The sequence below is a fragment of the Myotis lucifugus genome, unplaced genomic scaffold, assembly GCF_000147115.1.
Source record: "Myotis lucifugus unplaced genomic scaffold, Myoluc2.0 scaffold_48, whole genome shotgun sequence".
Classification (NCBI taxonomy): domain Eukaryota; kingdom Metazoa; phylum Chordata; class Mammalia; order Chiroptera; family Vespertilionidae; genus Myotis; species Myotis lucifugus.
In genome coordinates this window covers 308635-330948 of record NW_005871096.1, presented here as the reverse complement: position 1 = coordinate 330948, position 22314 = coordinate 308635, and the positions used below count along the sequence as shown (strand labels likewise).

At 40.6% G+C, this 22314-nt stretch overlaps 1 protein-coding gene across 1 annotated transcript in view; it reads left to right on the top strand.

The window, feature by feature from the left end:
- Positions 1-6621: 6621 nt before the first annotated feature.
- Positions 6622-22314, top strand: part of LOC102432079 (gamma-aminobutyric acid receptor subunit beta-1) — a gene marked incomplete at its 3' end in the record, with an annotated part of 263385 nt that continues 247692 nt past the window's right edge. Inside the window, exons 1-3 of the mRNA XM_006088450.3 lie at positions 6622-7068; positions 7224-7315; positions 7770-7837. Coding sequence (XP_006088512.2) covers positions 6989-7068; positions 7224-7315; positions 7770-7837 — 240 coding nt within the window. The remainder of the gene's footprint in view (positions 7069-7223; positions 7316-7769; positions 7838-22314) is intronic.

The following is a 22314-nucleotide window of genomic DNA, read 5'->3' as shown; positions in this document are numbered from 1 at the left end:
AAAAGAAGGAATTCTTACCATTTGCAGCAGCATGGATGGAACTGGAGAGCATTATGCTAAGTGAAATAAGCCAGTCAGAGAAAGATAAATATCACATGATCTCACTCATTTGTGGAGTATAATGAACAACAAAAACTGATGTACAAAAACAGATCCAGAGTCAGAGAAGAATTGATCAGACCGCCAAACCTCAGAGGGAAGGTAGGGGAGGGTGGGAGTTAGGGGGAGAGATCAACCAAAGGACTTGTATGCATGCATATAAGCCTAACCAATGGACACAGACACCAGGAGGGTGAGGGCATGAGTGGGGGGCGTGGTGAGGGGGTGGAGGGGGGATAAGGTCACATATGTAATACCTTAATCAATAAAGAAAAAAATAAAAACATAAAAATACTGGAAATAGAGTTCCTGGACATAGTAATTTGAGAAGTAATTCAAAAGAAGTATAAATATATAAAAATAATAAAATATAAATTCATTTATTGAAGATAACATAATTTACAAAAATGCTATAGCATGATGCTTAAAAAGTAAAAATAAATTAAAATGTACTTGGATATATGACATGATATAAGTTTTAGTCTCAAAAGTCCAAATTATATTATATAAATTACAAGAGCTGAAAAATACCAAGTAAAAAAAAGAAAGACATTTTTTCATATTAGCATCTAAAAATCTGTTAAATCTACATAACTGGCTTTTATGTAGCCTGAAACACAAGAGACTTTTTAAAAGAATATAATAAACCCATAGAGAATACATTCATATGGAAAAATTAAGTAAGACCATTTTCATTAACACAGAAACAATACCACTTAAGTTAATTAGTAGATTTACTATAATAACGAAGTTTCACAAGATTTTATAATCAATAAATTAATACAATGCTTAATCTATAAAATAAAGTGTTAAAGCATAACAAAGGATATGTAAACATTTTAAAAGGTAATAATAGTGTGATACCTTGCCAAAATTAAAATTTTACTAATAGTGGTAGTGATAAAAATATATCATGTCATAAATGAAAGTGTATTTTGATCAATTATAAAATGAATAAGTTCTTGAGATCTAATGCACAGCATGATTATAGATAAAAATACTATATTGCATACTTGAAATTTGCTAGGAAAGTAGATCTTAAGTATTCTGATCACACACAATGGTAACTATGTGAGGTGATGGACATGTTAATTAATTTGACTGTGGTAACATTTCACAATGTATATATTGAAGCATCATTATATGTATTATATAATTGAGTATGTTATTTTCAATGACATATTATGTGTTACATGTTACATATTGCATATTTTATATAAAATAATATTAGGTTAAATCAGAAAACATGATCAATTAAACAGAATGAAAATTACACATATAGATTTAATAAACAGTATAATGTATGGCTATTAATATTAAAAATTGTTCATAAGATAGATTGTGGTAATAAATATTATCTCCAAAGTTTCTGAAATTACATTTTCCACAGTATTCATAATACTTGGTGTTAAACCTTTTTAAAACAGAAAACTAAGGTGCTATGTATCCATCTGTAATACCTTTTTGTGCATGTAATTAGGTAAAGATTTACTTTTTTTGTCCCTTATAGGTCATAAATTGTCTCCACAGCATTTATCGAATAGTTTATTTTTACCTAAAAGAGAGGGATATATTTATGCTCTTTATTTGGTTGTACTATCTTTTCTTGTCTCTATGTGAATCCCACTGTTTCATGAACTACACACACTGCTTCAATTTCTATAGTTCAATAGGTCTTGGTATCTCAAAGATAAGTGTCCCTTAACCTCCCTCCTTTTTTTTCTTCAAAATTTTATTGTCCTTTTTTTGTTACTCTTTAATCTTGCATTTGAGTTTTAGGGTTGGTTTCTTAATTTTCACTGCAAATGTATGAACTTTGATTCAAATGGATGATATTTCTTAGAGTGGGTACAATTGACATCTTTATAGTTATTGAGTCTCCCGTCTCAAATATGGTACATTTTCCTTTGTCTAGGTCTTACTTTATGTCCATCCATAATGTTATGGTAGATTCTCTCTAAAGCTCTTGCACATCTCTGTTTCAGTTATTCTTGGATACATTAAAGTTTTTGCTATTATTGTAATGAAGTAAGTTTTCCAATTATGTTTTCTTGTTGGTAACTGCTGTGGATAGTAATGCTGGTAACATGTATTTAAATGTTGTTTGATCTTCATTCCAGTCAGCTGGCCTAACTCTCTTATTGTAGTCTTATATGTATGGAGATGCTGTTAGATTTTCTTTCTAGGCAGACTTACCATGTGAAAATAAGGAAAGTTTAGTTCCTTTTTTATTTTTCTCTTATTTTTCCCCACTTTTATTTGTCTCATTGAAATATCATACCTCTGGTAAAATGTTGAATATTCATATTTTCATGGAAGTGCCTCTATCACAATTAATTATTTTTCAGGCATATGATTTAAAAACAATTTTATAATTATGTATTCCTATCGATATACAGTTTTTAAAAAATTTTTCTCCTTTGACCAGCATTTGTCAAAGAGAAAATATGTTCTATATTCACTTATTACACGATGAATGGTTATTATGCATGTACCTATCTATTATTTCTATGATTTCATTTTTTACTTCTAAGTCCTTAATTCATCTGAAACTTATTTTGATAAAAAGTATAAGGAAATGTTTTTACAATATTAATTATTTTTTCAAAGAGATATTTTTCTATTATTCATTAGAAAACATGTTATTTATCCACTAATTTGAAACATTAATTTCACCAAATGCTTAATTTTTTATACTGAAGTTAATATCTGGAAAATGCAGGATTGAGTTAGGGTGGGCACTTCTTTATTCTTTAATTATGTTTAAGAATCTCCTTTATACTACTTCCAAACAATTGTTATCACCTTTCTTTCACATATATCCAAGCTAATATATCCATTCACATAAGATTTTAAACTGAGTTGAGGACAAAAATAATGGACTAATTATGACTGCAGAGTTGTATACTTGGTAGGCACATAATAGATGCTCAATAAAAAGAAGCCATACTGAATGGAATGAACTTTAGTTATAATCTTAAACTATAAAATGAAATACTTATTATTTTGTTTTAACAAATTCTGTAGTACTCCTTTTAAGGTGTGTCATCTACATTAAAGCTATGTCTTTGATATAGCTTATTAAAAAGAGCTTTAGCCTATATATTATTTGTCTGGATTCAGTATTTACAAGAATAAATAAATAAGCCAGACTAATTTGTAAGTGAAACCATCATTTCCAAGTTTGATCCCAATTCAAAACAGAATTTAAAGCTGCTTATTCTGTATTCTAATCAATAAGCACATTCACTAAGAGAATGTAAGAATATGTCTTGATCTTCAGACACTTCCATCTTAGTTGGGTGATTATTTTTAGGATCCTCCTTTAGTCCTTCTAAGAGTTATCAGAAGATAATAGTTGCAGGAATAGCTTGAACAAAAAGTGGAAATTGATTTGAATCTTGAAGGAGGGAAGCTCTTAATTAAGAGGGTTGGTTTTGGGGAAAGACAAGCAACTTCACAGAGAAGGTAAGTATTGGCTTTTTCAAGCCATAATAAGTCCCACACTGTGTCTGGATCTGGTGATTTTTAATTTTTTAAAATTATTTACTTATTTCTTATTTTAAATTTATTTCTTTCCCAATTAGTGCCAGAAATTATTCAAGGCAGCTTACACACTATATATATTCAGTGCAACATACTGTTTTTAAGTTAGTAAAGTGTGAAAAAGGAAAAACAAATTTAGAATTCCAAGTCATCATGGAGAAATGTAATATATCAAAATTCAGGTCATTAAGATCTTACATCATTATTAAAGCTGAATTGTACCTATAATTCTAATATTCTCAGTGGCCAAAGCAAATAGGGAAATTAATGAATTATAGGATTCATATTGCCCATAAGGTAAAAGGTATTTAGGAAGTGAAAAAATTTTCAGAGTACTAGTTCTCATACATAAGATACTAAGCAATACACTGGGCTTTATCCTCAATAGCATCCCAATAATAGATGTGATAATGAATATCTTATGAGTCCATGTAGGTGGAAGGCATAATTTAAAAGCCAAATTCAGTGAAATTGATCTGAACTGGGGCATGCTAAACATTAGAATTCAAGTATACAAAGTCAGTGATATTCTTCCTTAATGCTAGGATAAAATCTTGGCTCTTTATCAGACATTGTTAAATAAAATCCTGGTGGTTGTTCAAAAGGAGCTTTGGGGATGTATGACCAGCTGGAAAACATATATCCTAGTAAAAGCTTTATAAGTTACACAAACACAGTAAACACCCAACTAAATGCTTCTTTTATGAATAGAATTTGGCTAGTAAGGCTGACAATTTGCAACCACCCATAGATGGATCAGTTGACAAATTCCATGTGCAAAGGGACTCTGTCTGCTGTCTTTTTCACTGTTGTATCACCAGCTTTTAGCATAGTGTCTGACAGTTGATGTTCAATACATACTTGAGGAATAAATGAGTGAACAAATGAATGCAGTAAATGTCCACAGATCTAATTTTCTACAGCCTGGCTTTTGCAAAGAGCTGTGCAGTATAGAGAGGTTCTTTGCTTCAGTGAGAACCTGAATCACAAATATTCTCTTTACCCATTAAAGAGGATCCATATAAATTAAAGAGGTCGACTTCACATACTTTTAAGAAAATTAAGAAAACAGATTAAGAGCTAACATTGTCCCCAGAAGAAATAGCCTCATTGTTTAGGGTTGGTAGGAGGCTCAAATGAGAAAATAAAATTAATTTATATGAATAGTGTCAAGATCTGCATTTTTATAAATGTTTGTACAGTTCATTAGCACCTTCTGAAAGTTTCCAAGCCCTGAGCTCCCCAATTATTTGATGCCCCCATTATACTTTAGAAACCTTGCACTAGTCTATGACCTCTCCATGCTGCAGTTCCCTTTGCTTGGGGTTGTCATAATAACCCTTCTTTCTTCTCATTTTCCCTGTCTGTTTCCTCCTTTGGGGTCTATATTTCAAAACATAGGGTAGTTAGGTTCATAAATTCTGGGTTGAAACACAGATTCCACCATTTATTAGCTGTTTGATATTAAACTAGTTACGTTACCCTAATTCATTCCTAGCATCATTATCTATAAAATGAGAATAATATATATCACATTTATATTATTATAAAGTTAAAAGAGATAATAGGTAATGTATACACAATAACCAGTAAATAGTCAGCAAATGACAAATGTTAATTGTTCTTATGCTTATTCTACCAGAACATTCTGTCTAAAAGCCTAAATCTGACCTTGACCATTCCTACTTAAAACCTCCAGTGATTTCCAGAAGCTCATATCTGCATAGTACTGTGTGTAATTTTATTTATAGTCTGGCTTCAGTTTCCCTTTACACCTTCATCACCCACCATCCCTACCTCCTTGGTTTATATCAGTGGTTCCCAAACTTATTTGGCCTACCGCCCCCTTTCCAGAAAAAATATTACTCAGCCCCTGGAAATTAATTTTTTTTAAATTTTAATAGCAGTTACTCATCGCCCCCAAATGCACCTGTGGCCATCACCGCCCCCCTGGATCGCTGCAGCGCCTACCAGGGGGCGGTAGCACCCACTTTGGGAATCACTGGTTTATATTCTGCTCAGTCTTCTCAGGGTGTAGCTATTCAAGCAGACCAGTCTTTTAAGTCTCTAGGATTTGGCACATGCCGTTCCCTCCTTCTGGAATACCCCTCTCTCCCTGCTCTGGCAAAAAAGATTTCTCCTCTGAAACCATATCCTACTTCTCCCTGGTATAATTAACAGCCTTCCTGTCACCATAACACTGTCTAGAGATCTATATTTAATATGCCTATATTTTTACCCCTCTGTCTGATTTGTGAATTTCTCTAGGACAGGAATCCTCTTTAATGAACCAACCCCTAGCCCAGGGCTTCCCTCCTAACTTGTGCCCAGTGACATTTATCAAATTGCATTGTTTGAATTTAATTGAATTCACACAACTGTTGCTCCTACAGAACCCCAATCTACTTGCAAACAGAGGTTAGACCCTCTGGGTGTTTCAGAGCCCCTTCTGGGTTACTACATACCAGCTAACATACTGGCGATTTATGAAAGAGATTTTCCTCACTAGAACCTAGAAGAAAAGTGGAACTTGGGGCCAGTGGCCCTAGAAAAAGGATAGCCTGCCCAGAGATGCTGTCTCATTGCTTGTTCCCCCCTCCTACCTCCATCCTAGGCTGCAGAGACTAAAAGGGGGAGGGAAGAAAGGAAGCGGGGGCGGGCGGGAACTGACCGCCCCTCCTCCTCCCCCTCCCGCAGAGAAGGGCTACTCTAACAGGGAAGTCTTAAAAAGCCTCCCAGGGGGACCAGATTCTTGGAGTCCTCAAATATTCCTGGGTTTCCTCTGCCTTTTCCCTTCTTCTCTGGCTTTCCCTCTTCATTCACTTCATTCTCCACCCCACCCCGCCGCCAAGCGTTCCTCCCTCCCCCTTCCCATCACACACACACACACACACTGGCGACCAGAGAACCGCCCTCTCTCCAAACTCCCAGTTCTGGGACCAGTGTGACTGTTAATGAAAGGTGCCAATCACAGGCAGCCTTAGCCAGATGCCTGCGAGTTGAGTTAAAAAAAAAAAAAAAAAAAGGCAGGTTGAGGGCAGAGAGGAAAAGATCATAGCAACCTCCAATCCCAATACACATGCACGTAGGATTCCCAACAAGCAAACAGCAGGATAGCTCCGACTACTCCGAGGACGCAGAGCACCACAAACAGGAACTTTAAAGGGATTGAAATCTGTTGCCTGTTCCACTAGGAATATTGTTTGCAAGGCACAAGGTGTCTTTTGGTCGAGAGCACCCTCTGCGCATGCGCAGGTCCATTCGGGAATTACTGCCCTGCCGCCGACTAAGTTGCATTCCTTGAATCTTCGCCGAAAAGACAATTCTTTAATCAGAGTTAGTAATGTGGACAGTGCATAATCGAGAGAGTTTGGGGCTTCTCTCTTTCCCTGTGATGATTGCCATGGTCTGTTGTGCACACAGGTGAGCTATTTTTTTTTTTCTTCCTGAGTGTTTTTCTTGTTACATGCTTGCTGGATCATGTAGCTTGTTATTGGGGGGTAGGTGTGCCTATCTATTTTTATGTCTGCTCGCAGTTTGTGCTCATTCTGAATACGGTCCCTACTTCTTCCCTTCAGCGCCAATGAGCCCAGCAACATGTCATACGTGAAAGAGACAGTGGACAGATTGCTCAAAGGATATGACATTCGCTTGCGGCCGGACTTTGGAGGTAAAGCTTCATCTTTTTTTTCAACCTGTAACCCACACCTAGTTCTCTTTTCCTGACAAAGATAAATGTCAGGAAAAAAAAGCATGTAATTTTCGTAAGCGTGCACTATGCCCTACGCCTTGGGCACACACCACACACACACACACACACACACACACACACACGCACCCACACACACGCACACACGCACACAGGATCCCCCCAGTAGCAGGTGGATGAAACCCCAGGCAGAGCCAACCTTACCCCGGCCCGACACACCCTCTGCATAGTCACTGCATCACGCGTGTGCCCACACCTGTTTTCCCAAGCTGCCCCCCCCCAGCCCCCCGCTAGGAGGGATGGGAGTCCAGGGAGCCCATTCAGAATGTAGGAAGTGCCAAGGAAGCCCCTGTCCCCTCCCCAGTCTGTCGCCACTCTGAGAATATGCCCCTAATACGTCCCATCTCCCCGGCAGGGCCCCCCGTGGACGTCGGGATGCGGATCGATGTCGCCAGCATAGACATGGTTTCCGAAGTGAACATGGTGAGTGGTCTCAGGACGGGCTTACGGGCTTACGCAGATACGAAATGGACCGGTCCCCGCGTCCTCTGCGTTTCATTGGCGGTCATCTCGCCCCGGCCACGGGAGTCCCACTCCGCGTGCGCTCCCCGCTCTGGCACACACACACACACACACCCTGTGGCCCCTGGTTTGTATTTGGAACACACACACACACACACACACACACACACGCACACACACACGCACACACTCGGGCTACTGCGGCGTTCGGAGGAAACGTGCGCGGCACTATTTGGGGAAAGACGGGTGACTGGCAGCCGCGGATCGGGTGGGGCGGAGTCTGAGCAGGACCGAGCAGGGTTTCCTTTGGTGTTCCGATGCCGAGGGCACCATCTGCCGGCGGCAGGCGGCCTGCACTCGGGTGTTCGGACCCTGGTCCGCAGCCTCCTTTTCTCCAGGTCCGTTCCCCGCAGCCTGGAGCCGGACAGACTCAGTCCCAGCACCGAGTACACAAGCACACGGAGGAGGTTTCAGTGTCCCCTCCCTCCTTCCAGGCTCCAGCACACCCCGTGGCAGGAGCAACAGGCTGAGACAATAGTCCATGCTTGCTAACACGAAAGCGCTCAAGCCAGCTTCTGGGCAGGCTCGTGTTGTTCCCATGTGGGGGGTTGATGAATTTGCCTTGTTGCATTTTGTAAATTTAAGATGAAACAGAATGACTCGGGTTATTGCTTTGTTTTGCCCTGGAAACTTAAGCGTGCTGCAAAAGCCTGCTGATTAAAAGGATGGTGGAAGGAAGGGGGCGAGAGTTAACAGCGCAGTCCTTTCATTTCCAAGGGTTAACATTCTATTGTGTGTTTTTTTCTCCTCCCTTTCTGAAGCTATTGCAAAAATGGATTGAAATCATATCTGACAGTTTCTCTATTGGCTGGTTCCAACCACTGAGGGGTAGCAGTTTTCTAGTTGTTAGAGTTTCTAACTGTTGCTTCCGGTAAGGCAGGGGGGAAAGCCTGTTGCTTTTCTAGAACCAACCACCTAGGGAACAGCTAGATCTAGGTGAGCAACATGTCATTTTTTTCCGCTTGCGAAAAAAATATTGTGGCAGCAGAAATTTAGAGAGCCTGAATAATTTAAAGACTAAAACCTTTAGGGATTTTATCCGTTTATAGTTGTAAAGGCTATTGAATTGTCTTTTCATTTCATTACTAGTGTGTCATTCTATTTTAACATGCTAAGGTTTAAGAATTTTTAAAGATTTGGACAGGAAGGGAGAAATACGTTTATAATCTATTGAATATGATTATAATAAAAAGTATGACTATTACATTTCTGTATTTTATAGTTGTAACTTACCCAACTTTATTTTTTAAATTGATTTTTCAATTACAGTTGACATACTGTAATTATGTCATATTAGTAACATTGTGATTAGGCATTTACATATCTTAGGAAGTGCTCACCCCAATAGTAATCTACCCAGATTCAAATAGCTTATTTAAAATACTATTTCAAAATAAGTCATCTAATTATTGTATTAGAAAAAGAAAACCAATTTTTAAAAAGTAATGCACAATGAATATTTTCTGATGTGGAAAAGATTTTTAATAGACTGACTTATTTAAAACATTTTGTTCACATACGTGTCACTAAAACAAAGCAACCCAAAACACAATATTTACAAACATTGGGTAGCATAATAACATGTGTACATATGCAAATCATACTCAATCTATGCTATTGCAGCTAAACAAATTAGAAAAAAACAAGTAATTTGTATCATGTAGATAAATAATAATATTTTTATTCTTTTATTTTGGCACCTTGTAAGTACCCACATAGGTAATTTATAAAATAGAAGAGGATTAGGAGAGCTCAAAGGGAATCAATGCCTTTGCCAGTAGTCAGTATTCTGTTTGGCACATTATACTTTTTAGAATTGTAAAAAATGTATAATTCTGTTGACTATATTTACAAACACCTTTTCAGTTTTTTTTATTTGAATTGGGAAGTTTCTATTAACCCAAACAACCACCACAACAAAAAAAGCTCTGTATTGAATTTCATATATAGGCTCAGAAAAATAATTTAATTGCGGTGCCAATGGAAATAGCTCCTAATGATGGAATAATACAATCTATTTACTCACTCCGCGATGTGTATATGTACTTGCTTTAAAAAAATATTCACTGAGCAGATAAATCAATGAAAAATACCTTCTACTAAAATATGAATTACCTTTCCACAAAAGTGTTAGAGCTATATGGGAAAATAAAAAGCACTAGCACTGAAAAATAATAAAACTTGACTTGCTTATTCTTCTTTGTTTCTCCTTTTAATGATAGCTACCAACAAGACCCGAGGTTTATTTAATATTTTCTCTGACAAAACATTGAAATGAATAGATTGGAAATAACTCCAAGAAAAATGGAAAACAAAGAGGAATTTTAGGATTGAGGGTTCTGTATAAACACAGCCTGGATAGTTTATCCTGGTTAAGAGAATGGTCTATAATATGCTTTAGTTTTTAGATAATGTAAGTAGGGGGGAAATGTCTATGGGAAATAACACCATTGCTTATTTTATTAATCATGTCTTAGTAGCCCGATGGACAGTAACTTTTGAAGTTATGTAATAGGAAATGTTCACCAAAATTAATTTAAAAAATAAGAATGGACAAATAATGTAATAAAATAGCTTTAAGGAAAATTCAGACAAAAATTCATTACTAAAGCATTGCTCATTTTTATATTCTTATTCATTATTGTTGTTATCCACCCATCCATAGCTGGGAAAATGACATGATAATCATACATTACATTAATGGGTTTGAAACTAGGTTATGTTAATTTTGTTATTTTTAAATTATAGTATAATTCCATATTGGTTTATGGCATTGTTTGTTTTAAAGACTAGCATAATATCAAAAATATTTTCTGATTTATATACTCAGGATAGAAAATATTTTTCCCAAATAAAAAAGTAAAATAGACAGCTTTTACAGTCAATGATCTCTGCTATCCAGAATCATAGTTACTGAGCAGTGAATGCAAAGCCTCTGTACAATAATACTAATGCAGAAAAAAAAAAATAGATACTTAAGAGCAAGGCTTTTCTTTTCAGGAAATAATATTATTGATTGAATTAAGAAAGATTTTCTTCTGACATCATGTGATATATTGTGTATGTGCCAGTGACTATAAACCACTGTGATTTCCATTTATTGTTATATTAACCTCTCGACAATTTCTGTCAAGCCCTACACACACACACACACACACACACACACACACACACACACACACACTTTCTAGGATGATTAAAAATGAACAGGAGGCAGGCAGTTGGGACAAAAAAGAGACAGTAGCCTCCAGAAATTGTGTTAAAGTAACCACTAACATCTCCTAATATAAGCCCAGTGAAACAGATAACAATAAGCAAGTCTTCTCTTTGTAGTAGCTGTAGTAGACTGGGGAAACATGATATTAACTACATGCAAACAAGTGGGTGAACTCTTGTATTTCATATTTCAAGGACTTTTAAAGAGGTGGCTTCTTTTGAACAAGTAGGAGTTCCAACCACAGAGCACCCTGCCCCTGATCTAAAGACACCATGGCCCAAGTGACCACTCCCAGAAGACTCTACATCTATCGAGTCCTGATTTAAAGTAGCCATTCCCAGTAATAGATGTATTTATTTTCTTTCCTTCCTTCATGCATGGATAGATGCAACTGTGAATTTTCTTATATAAATTATAAATAATAAAAACAACCAAAAGGAAAAAAAACAGAACTAAAATAAGTCAACTGTATAAATAATGCCTAAAAGAAAAGCAAATATAATTCACTAAACATCAGTGTTGCTAAAGTCCACTGTTGTTGCTGTTGTTATTTTAATATTTGATTCCAGGTTTCTGTTACTCACTTCAGTTTATCTCTATTTACCATCATCTTGGTAACACAAAATAGTAACCACCTGTCAGAATCACTCCCCTCCCCACCTATTTCTTCAAATCAGTGTTTCTCTATCTTTTAAGTGTATCGGAATCACTCTGAACTTTAAAATATTAAAATGCAAATTCTAAATCAGAGGTCTGGGATGGGGTTGGACAGTGCATTTTTAACAACTCCCAGTGATGCCAGTCACTGGTATGTGGACACACTTTGAGCAGCAAAGGCTGCAGTACATTATTCTAAGATTTAGCATTATTAAGAAATGAACGTCTTTTTTTTCTGTTAAGTTTCTCTAGGAATAGTATTATTCCAAGTTTCCAAATTAAGTCTCAAGTGAATTTCCAGGTAGTTTAAACAGGTAGCTGTGTTCAAAAGGAAAATTTAGTTTAGTAATTGATGATAAGCAACAGAATAAAGGCAAGAGCCTGGATCACAGGGCTTGACTTACACTAATAAGCAGCCCTCCTCACTGTGTCAATACTTAGGAGTCAGCCAACCTTAAATGATGGCTGTGAAAATATTGCCAAGCACTGTCATTGTGACACGGCCATCCTGCTGCTTCACAGAACACCAATGACTTCTCTTCTTCAGGATAGAGAACATTGCAAACTGTTTTTGCCCCTACCGAGGCGCTTGCAATAGCTTTGTAAAATAGCCTAAACATACTCTTGCTGCTGTCAGTAAATTCTCTGAGGTTATAATAGAATTCCTTTGCAAATAGAGGAAATAGGTCAGTACCATTTAAAGGGAGGAACAGATATCAGCAGTTAAATAAAGACATAAATAAAATTTTGTCTTATATGAGTAATCGATCAGGTCTCACTTTTAGGTGCTGGGTTACAATATTCTACCATCTGGAAAAGCTGACAGAGGAAAAAATTCCCTCTGCCTCTCTGTTTGGAGAGAACATAAAGATCTTTTTATGCCTCAAGCCACTTCTAAGCAATCCTATCCAGATTTTTTAGAGTTTGAGTTCACATTTGAAAGCCTTTGTTCTTAGGATCACAAGGCCACACTGGGTATTAAAATGTGTAATACAACAGTAACATTTACTGAACATATCCTATGTATCAAGTATGGTTATTAAATAGGTTTTCCTTTTGTATTAGTAGCTCATTTAATCCTCTGTTTAAGGCTATGCAGTTACTATGAGGTTGAGAGAGGGAGACTTTGGTTGAGAGAGGTTAAAGAGTTGTTCAGAAGATATATAGCTGGCAAATAGCAGAGCCAGAATTTGAAACCAGGCAGCCTTACTCCAGGAGCTGGTTCCTATCTGCTAGGTAACTCAAAAATTATCCCTGGAATTTAGCTTTGGAACCTTGAGTGAGTCATTTGACTTCTCTGGGCCTCAGGTGTCTTCTCTGTAAAATGAAGGTAAATGACATGATTGCTAAACCTATTTATAATTCAGATATTCAATGATATAAACTTAGACCATTAAAGAGTTCAGATTATCAAAATCAAGATTCTTCCTCTCCATCTTATTCTCTAGTTGGAGTCCATCTGTACCATTTTATTTTCCCTTTATATGTGTCAACTAACAAGTATTTATTGAATTCCCACTGAGTACAAATGATGGTAGTCTCCTTGGAACATAGCAGCAATTACTGCAGGCAATTCAGGCTTCTTGAATCACCATTTTAGTTGGTCATGGCATTATCTTCCTTTTTTTCTCCTAGTTAAACAGATCCCCAAAGACAGAAATGAGAAATGTTGGCTCAATAGTCTTCAAAATGAGACTTGACTGATGCTTGGTTTATATTGTATTGATTATTGGAACCAGGACCAAATTAGAAATATTTCTGTCTAATACTGTCCATTGTATTCAAACTGGGAACATTGTTCCACTACTGCCAAACTAATACTTTTTTCAACACTTAATGTGAAACATAAGGAAACTGTTATTTTCTAGGACTGGAATATCCTAAAGGATTTACCTATTGCACCTAAAATCTTTCCAGCAGGTGGTCTGGTAGCAAGGGTGTTTATCTCAACTGAATATCACTTATGTCTGATGCTTTCTGTTTTGGCATGCCTCCCAAAGTCTTAATAGCACCCTCAAAACACACATAAGTGAAAACTTGCATTGCCCAGCCTGCATGGCTTAGTGGTTGAGTGTTGATCTATGAACCAGGAGGTCATGGTTAAATTCCCTGTCAGGGCACATGCCCAGGTTGCAGGCTTGATCCCCAGTGGGGGGTGTGCAGGAGGCAGCTGATCAATGATTCTCTCTCATCGATGTTTCTATCTCTCTCTCCTCCCCCTTCCTTTCTGAAATCAATAAAAATCTATATATATAAAAGCCTAAGCAACTGTTCAACCATTTGACCGGTTGCTATGACATGCACTGACCACCAGGGGGCAGACACTCAATGCAGGTGCTGCCCCCTGGTGGTCATTGCACTCCCACAGTGGGAGCGCCGCTCATCTGACTGATGGGCCCAGGCGCCAGGCTCAGGGCTGGTGAGCACAGCTGCGGTGTTGTGAGCCTCTCCCACAGACACTCCCCCTGCATACCCCTCCCCCATCTGGACTGGTACCAGGATTGGGACCAGCATTGGGACTGACTGGGTGCGAGCCTACAGCTGCTTCTCATGGGCACGCAGATATCGCCCTAGGACGGGTGTGGAGACCACAGCAGAGCAGCAGAGAGCCTACCTAGTGGCTGTGGCAGGCGCAGCAGGCCCAGGATGAGTGGGAGCAGTGTGGCACTCGGGCCGGGCTCAGGCTCCTCCTGGCTGCCTGCTGCTTTACACACTACTATATCCCTCCGGGGATGTTGGACTGCTGGTTTCGGCCCGATCCCTGCAGGCCACGCCGAGGGGTCTCTAGTCTACACTAATAAAAGAGAAAGATGCAAATTAACCATCACTCTGTCACTCTGCCACTCTGCTACACCCACAAGCCATGCCCACCAGCCAATCAGGAGAGAATATGCAAATTAACCCAACTAAGATGGCGGGGGCCATGGAGCTGGAGCGAGCAGGAGGCTTGGGCTGCCCCCGGCGATGGAGGAAGCCAAGCTTCCCACCTGCCCTGGCCGGCCCTGGGCTCCGCTCAAGCCTACAAAGTTTCAATTATAGAAGATAAATAAATCCCAGATACCTGCTTCCAGCCTGCCCTGCCCTTCGCTCAAGGAGGCGCTGAAAAAAAAAGAAAAGAAAAAAAGGAGTGGCTGGGAGCTTGGGTTGCCGGGGGGTGTGGCCAGCCTGGATATGGCCCTCAGCCCCTCACCCAGACTGGCCAGGCACCCCAGCAGGACCCCCCACCCTGAAGGGGCTGTGACCAGCCTGCAAATAGCCATCAGCCCCTCACCCAGGCTGGCCAGGCACCCCAGACCCCCCCCCCCCACCCTGAAGGGGCTGTGGCCAGCCTGCAAATGGCCATCAGCCCCTCATCCAGGCTGGCCATGCACCCCAGCCAGACCCTCACTCTGATCCGGGACACCCTTCAGGGCAAACCAGCTGGCCCCCACCCGTGCACCAGGCCTCTATCCTATATAATAAAAGGGTAATATGCAAATTGACCCTAACAGCAGAACAACTGGGAATGACTGGTCACCATGACACACACTGACCACCACGGGGCAGATGCTCAATGCAGGAGCTGCCCTCTGGTGGTCAGTGCGCTCCCACAGGGGGAGCTCTGCTCAGCCACAAGCCAGGCTGATGGCTGCCAGCACAGAGGTGGTGGCGGGAGCCTCTCCCGCCTCTTCAGCAGCACTAAGGATGTCCAACTGCAGCTTAGGCCTGCTCCTCGCTGGCAAGTGGACATCCCCCGAGGGGTCCCGGGCTGCAAGAGGGCACAGGCCGGGCTGAGGGACCCCCTGAGTGCACACATTTTTGTGCACCAGGCCTCTAATATATATATAAAAAAGAAAGAAAACTTGCATTCTCAAGGGTGGTAAAGCATTTTAAAAGAAAAATGGTATTAAATTTTTCCAAATGATTTAGTTTAATAAATCAAACGGCATTATTATCCTTGAGGATAATAGGAAGATGGATGAATATATGCTTATAATTGATTACATGTTAGTACAGAATTTCTCCATAAAGTTTTTCAGAGCACTGAATCCTATTTTTCATAAAACCACCATCCACCGAGTTTCTGTATTTTAGAATACTCCTGTTTTCAGCAGATTGTGCATTTCATGAAATCTCTTAACTGTTATCTACTGAAAGAAGTCAATAGTCAGTAGTAAGTAACAATCTATTACATGGCACTTGGCAGAAATGCTCAAGAAAGGGTTTATAATTAATCCTATCAGAGGTGATAACTTAGAAAGAAGGCTGGCCACAAAAAGGAGGTGTGGGTTTCTTTCATGAGACTAGTTACCTCATTTTCATAGTATTTTTCTGCCAGTAATTATTTCTGCTACCCCTTCATTAAGTGCCTAGGGTATTCCCACCCTTTCAGCTCCAATAAAACCCATCATTATATTGTATATTTAAGATTAAAGGCCATTTTTCCAAGAGCATTCCTTCAACTACTCTTGTAGATGAGATGTCCTGTGGCATTTACACTCTTTTAAAATATATATATATATATATATATATATATATCTTCTATTCCAGAATGAAGACTTTCCCCCTTTGAAAGATTTTGAAACATCCATAGTTAACATGGTCTTGGGTATTTGGGCCCAACATATGCTTATAGACAACTACAGGCCCGGTGCACAAATTTGTGCATGGGTGGGGTCCCTTGGCCTGGCTGGTGATCGGGGCCAATAGGGGCCAATGGGGGCCAGCTGGCCGGGGAGGGATCAGGAGAGGTTGGCCAGCCGGCCCCAGTCAGGCTGATCGGGGCTGGCTGGCCAACCTAGACAATTAGTCTTTTTTCATGGCCTAAACCGGGCTCTAAGGATGGAAATATGACCAAGACATGCCCCCTACTTTCAAGTATTTTACAGAGTACATAACTATGTATACATGAAGTTATTTTAGGACAATGTGGTAGATGCTGTGATAGAGACAGACAAGTCCAGGATCCTGTGGGTGCACGGAAGGGTGGTCTCTCAGGCATGGGGAAGGGCTAATGCTTGACATGAATCTTAAAGAGGTTGGTTAGTCCGTACCATGTATAGGCTGCAAATGAACAGAAAAACCTTCCAAACCAAAGGAAGGGCATAGGCATTAGCAGGTGTGCCTGAAAACAGCATGGAGTGTTCTGGGAACTACAGGTAATTCACCATGGTGAGAACTTAAAGGGCATTGGGAAGATTGTCAAGAGATAAGACAGAATTCTAAAAGCAGTAAAACAATGTTAGTGAATGTTCTCACTTATATAAAAAGAAGCCTCTCTAGAAACATATATATTTATATATTTGTATAGGCACTGGCAGTATCTGGAAGAATACACAAGAAATGAGTAACAGGGTTTCTCTTAGAAGTGGACCCAGGACTAGGAGAATGAGTTGGAGGGATACTTATAGTTCTTTATATATCCTTTTGAATTTTTTGCTTAAAAATATTATGTTGACCCCCTCCACCCTGCACCCGCCCCTCCCAGGCCTTCACCATACTATAGTCTGTCCACGGACCCCCCATATATGTTAATCACTTCCCACTCACCCACCCACCCTCACCTGCCTTCTGAGATTCATCGATCTGTTCTACCCTTCTCTGTTTCTGAATAAGGTACTTCTGGGAACATTGAGGTAGAATAGTAAAAATTGGAACTATCCCGAAAAAGACTAGTTTCTTGGTGACTCTTATAGTTCTGTTCACAAATAAGGCAAATTGTCCAGAGAGAAATCCTGGGGCCCAGAGACGTGGTGGCTGAAATGGGCTGGTTAGAGATATGGAGAAAGGGTGCTGGCCAAAGACAGCGACTACAGTGCAGTCAACTTTAATCTCTAGCAGCATTGTTCTTTATCTAGGAAGACCTGGACCCTGACAGGATTGAGACCAAACTTTTCAAATTCCCCCAGAGAAGTGATCTTTATATTCTGTTTCAGTTGCCTTCATAAAACCATAGAGGTGGGGAAAATAGATGTGTGGGGAGCCCACTTACGTAGCACCTGCTCTCTTCTCCATGGTGTCCCTAAAATGATTCCAAGCAGTGAAATCAGTGTGAGTTCTCATATAAATCGTGTTTGGGATGTGATGAAACTGGGTATAACAGACAGCACAAGTGCGGCCAATGGTGTGCCCGGAGAAATGAAGCCTAGCTTCTAGGAAGTTAAAAAGTGGCTCCCAGGAGCTTTGCAGAAGAACTGAAACAATTGAAAGCCTGGTGGGGATGATTTTAAACAAGAATTCACCACCACCCCAAATGGTCTCCTAGAAAGAGGATATCTGTTTAAACAAAGGAATGTTCAGAGATTGTTTTATTTAGTTTAGAGAAAGAGGCAGAGAAGCAGCTCAGGGAATATATTCAAATAAAGAGGGCTCGTAGGTAGCCGTTAGCAATCAGGTATTACATCCCTACCTCAACTGAAAAGGAGCACAGGTTTAAGGCCCCTTGAATATAACCGAAAAGTCAGAGGCTAGATGCCTGGCTCCTGTCGCTGAAAGGATTAATCAGGCAAGTTGCTAGGAGTATATCCTGCTTGAATGTGAGGGTTTGTTTGGGGGAATAGATTTGTTGAACGCTATGGGGGGAATGAAAGGGGGGAATAGATTTGTTGAACACTAGGGCCTCTGCCTACTCTAACCCTCTGACTCATGGGGAGGTTTTTCTTCTTCTGATCTATTATTTTCAGGGTGATGATATACAATTCTCTGGTCAAGAGAAACAGTTTTGTGGTTTTCAGAGAGACAGTTCAATGACATTTATCTGAAATCCTTCCTGTGCCTAGAATGTTATTTCATGTCAGAGGCCATCATTTCTCCCTCCTAGCAATCCTCTCCCACCCAAATGCACCTAGAGCTACTTCAAAACCCACAGGAAGTCATCTTTCTTCTGCAGAACCTTTTCTGTAGCCACACTAGAGAGAATTCTGCTGGAGAACAGGTATTGGGCAGATAAAAAATCAAGACCCCGAAAAGACGAAAGACCCAATATAAACAATGATCATCTTTCAGCATGCAGAAGGTTTTTACTTATTAACCTCATTCTTTTCTCTCACACTATATAAGCTCCAGGAAGTTTCAGATTGTATTTTTTATGCTTTTTATGTAACTCCTTGCCTATTGCAGGGACTTAATAACAAATAACATTTGTTATGATTATAAAAGAATTTTTCTAGTCATAAAAAAGAGTAATAATGGCATTTAAAATTTTAATTCTGGAATTAATAGTTTCTCTGTCAGGTCTACCTTATACCTTCATCTGTAATTTTCTTTTATGTTGATCATGAATCATGAGCTGTTTCCATAGAAACAGCTTCATCACATGGCACAGCTAGTTTCACAGACACAAAGTCACTTCATACAAATATCAATGCGTGCCTGTGTGTGTGTGTGTGTGCACACTTGCGCGAGCTTCTTGACTTACAGTGGGGGTATGTTCTGACAAACCCATCCTCAACTGAAAATATCATTAAGTAAAAAATGCATTTAATGCACCTAACCTACCGAATGTCATAGCTCAGCCTAGCCTATCTTACATGTGCTCAGAACACTTACATTAGCCTGCACTTGGGAAATTATGTTGAGTTTCATCTCAAGACTCATTGCCTTCCTCTTCTCAGCTGAAGCAGGAGACACAGATGGGTGTTTCATAGACATGATGGGATGCGAAAACACAATACACAGTATCCAGAAAATGCTGGCAACATGATACACTTTAGAGTTTGGGTTGTTTGTCCTATGATTCACTGCCGCTGCCCAGCACCAGGAAAGAGTATCATAATCATGTCACTAGCCTGGTGAAAAATCAAAATTAAAAATTTGAAGTACTGACTGCATATTTCTACTGGCTAGGTATCAATTTTGCAACATTTTAAAGTTGGAAAATTGTAAGTCAAGCCATGGCAGGTTGGAGTCCTCTATACTTATGCATGTATATACTTACATATATAGACACACACATGCATACAACTTTATTTTAAAATATGTTTTTATTGATATCAAAGAGGAAGGGAGAGGGAGAGAGAGATTGAAACATCAATGATGAGAATCACTGATCTGATCAGCTGCATCTTGCATGCCCCCTACTGGGGATCAAGCCCGCAACCCCTTCCTGTGCCCTGACCAGGAATCGAATCATGACCACCAGGTTCATAGGTTGATGTTCAACCACTGAGCCACACCGGCCAGGCCACACACACACAACTTTTATCAGCTTTAGAAATAATGACTGCTTTTCACTTTCAAAATGTTATTTCCATACGGGCACCTGGACTATCACTATTTCTGGACACATTTAAGAGATTATTAAAGAATAAATTGGCCCTGGCCGGTTTGGCTCAGTGCTGGGGTCCAATCCCAGCAGGTCCAGGGGTCCCCAAAGGTGTGGACGGAGTCGGCGAAGAAGGAATGACACGAAGACAGCCTTCAGTTGGTCAGCAGCCTAGTCAGGACCTATAGCCAGGATCTCCAGCCAAAGTTCTGGTCGGAGTTCTGGTCAGGAACTGATGAGGATCTGACGTTTTATTGTCTTATTACATCCGTATTTATACCAGCCGATTCCAATCCCGTCAATTTCTATTACAAGGGTTAAGGTGTTTCTCATCTCCATTCCAGGGAGTAAAGACCATGTAGCTTAACTACCCGCCTGGCACTTAATTAAGGGGTTGTATCCCCTCCCTAACCTCAGGGAAAGATCCCCACCTGGGGAAACAACCTTTCTCGGAGAGGTGACCTTGGTTAAAACACATGGCGCTAAAGGGAGCAAACATATTAAAAACAGTATGCTACATACGCCAGGTCCACTGAAACACATGCTGTGCAGATGCCTCTTTCCTGCAGCGACTACGTCAAGCAGCAAGGATGGACCGGCCTCCGGCAAACTCCCCCTTTTTTATTTTTTAAATGATAGCGCATGCAAATCAGCGGCCACCTCTCAGATTGGGCTGTTTAAGACTCGGAAGAAGACTGGCAAGCAATGATTTCAGCTGTCCTCAAGTTGTTGGTTTGGTTGCCCTTGTTGGTCTGGCTAGCGGGCGGCATCACTGGCGATGGGCTTCCCGACGTGTCAGCGAGTTGAAGGGCTGCATCAAAGGGTCCATCAGGGCCGTGCTTGATGGTGGTGTCGGTGTCCAAGGAGGAGTAAGCTGTGTTCTCTGGGTCAGCTGTTATGGAGGATGGAGGGTAGTAGAGAGAAAAAGAAAAGAAAGCAAAAGAACTACAAGGCATGGAAGTGTTCAGAAAAAAGAGGAAGAAGAAAGGGAAGAAGGCAGCATCCTGCTCCAGCCCTTTCTTTCAGCTGCCCCTTTCCCTGTGGTCCAAGGTAGAAATGGGAAACAAGTCCTGTTGCAGTGAAAGGGAAGCTGCTGTCAGCCAGGTCTCTTATCTAGGTACTGATCTCAGCTGGACCAAGTCTCTTTCTGTTCCCGATCTGAGCTGGGCCAAGTCTCTATTCGTTATCTGGGTCCCTATCTGGGCTGGACATGGGAAGCGAGAAGCAGCCATGGGGGAAGGAGACCTTCCTCAGAAGGGGCGAGTGTTCAAGCCCCTGCACCATTGGGGGGGTGAGGATCTGTGCCCCACCTCTATTGAACCCCAAGTTCTCTCCTACTGGCCCCTCTGTGACTGTGCCTGTCTTAGGTTGTTCCTCCCTGAGGAATCTTACCCGTCTTTGACTAACCAGCCAAGCTCCGGGGCCAAGCAGGGTGATGTGAGGTTCAGTTCTGTCTCCTTGGTAGCCTATGCCCTTGTGGCCTCCATGCCCAGCAACTGCCTTTGGATCCCCTCGCCTGCTGGCGGGGTCCCGGCATTGATCACATATCTTGGGGAACCCAGGTTTCTTCTCCAGAGAGGACCCAGCTCACTTCATTGGGCGAGAGACAGATCCATGGTACCAGCCACCGTGACCTCAGCATTAACAGAGAACTCAGGCAACAGCTGTGGGCAATTGGATTGTGAGAAGAGGGTCCCTCTTGACACAAGGGCAAGAGGGGCCAATATAGGACAAAGGAGAGTCCCGGGACAGGGCTTTCTCAGCCCAGGATGTCAGGCTCTTGGCACAAGACAACTCCACGTATGAGGCATATACCAGACACCCCCTAGTCATGGCAGAAAAGGGAGGTGCCCTTCCTGGAACAGTAGGGTAGGGAGATTCTAGAAAAGGCTGTGTTCAGGAGAGAAGGAGAAAGACCAAAGAACCAGCAAACAAGTAATCAGATTAAGAAAAAAAGGAAAGGAGATGTGGGACAAAGCTGGGACATCAGGACAGACAAAAAGGAGGCACACGTGATTCTTCCAATGGACAGGTGGTTCCAGCTCAGGGCTGCACATAAGCTGCAGATGGGCACTGGTCAGGCGTGCTAGTGTGGTGAGACATAAGGTCGGACTAGACGATCTGGAATCCACACAGGTGAGTCTGCGTCCTGTGGAAATATACAAGCATATCCTCTCCCCCAGGTTAAAACTACATCAGGTCCCTTCCAGGCTCCAGTAAGCAAGTCTCCTCCATTTGACGAGGGCTTTAGTTTTAGTTAGA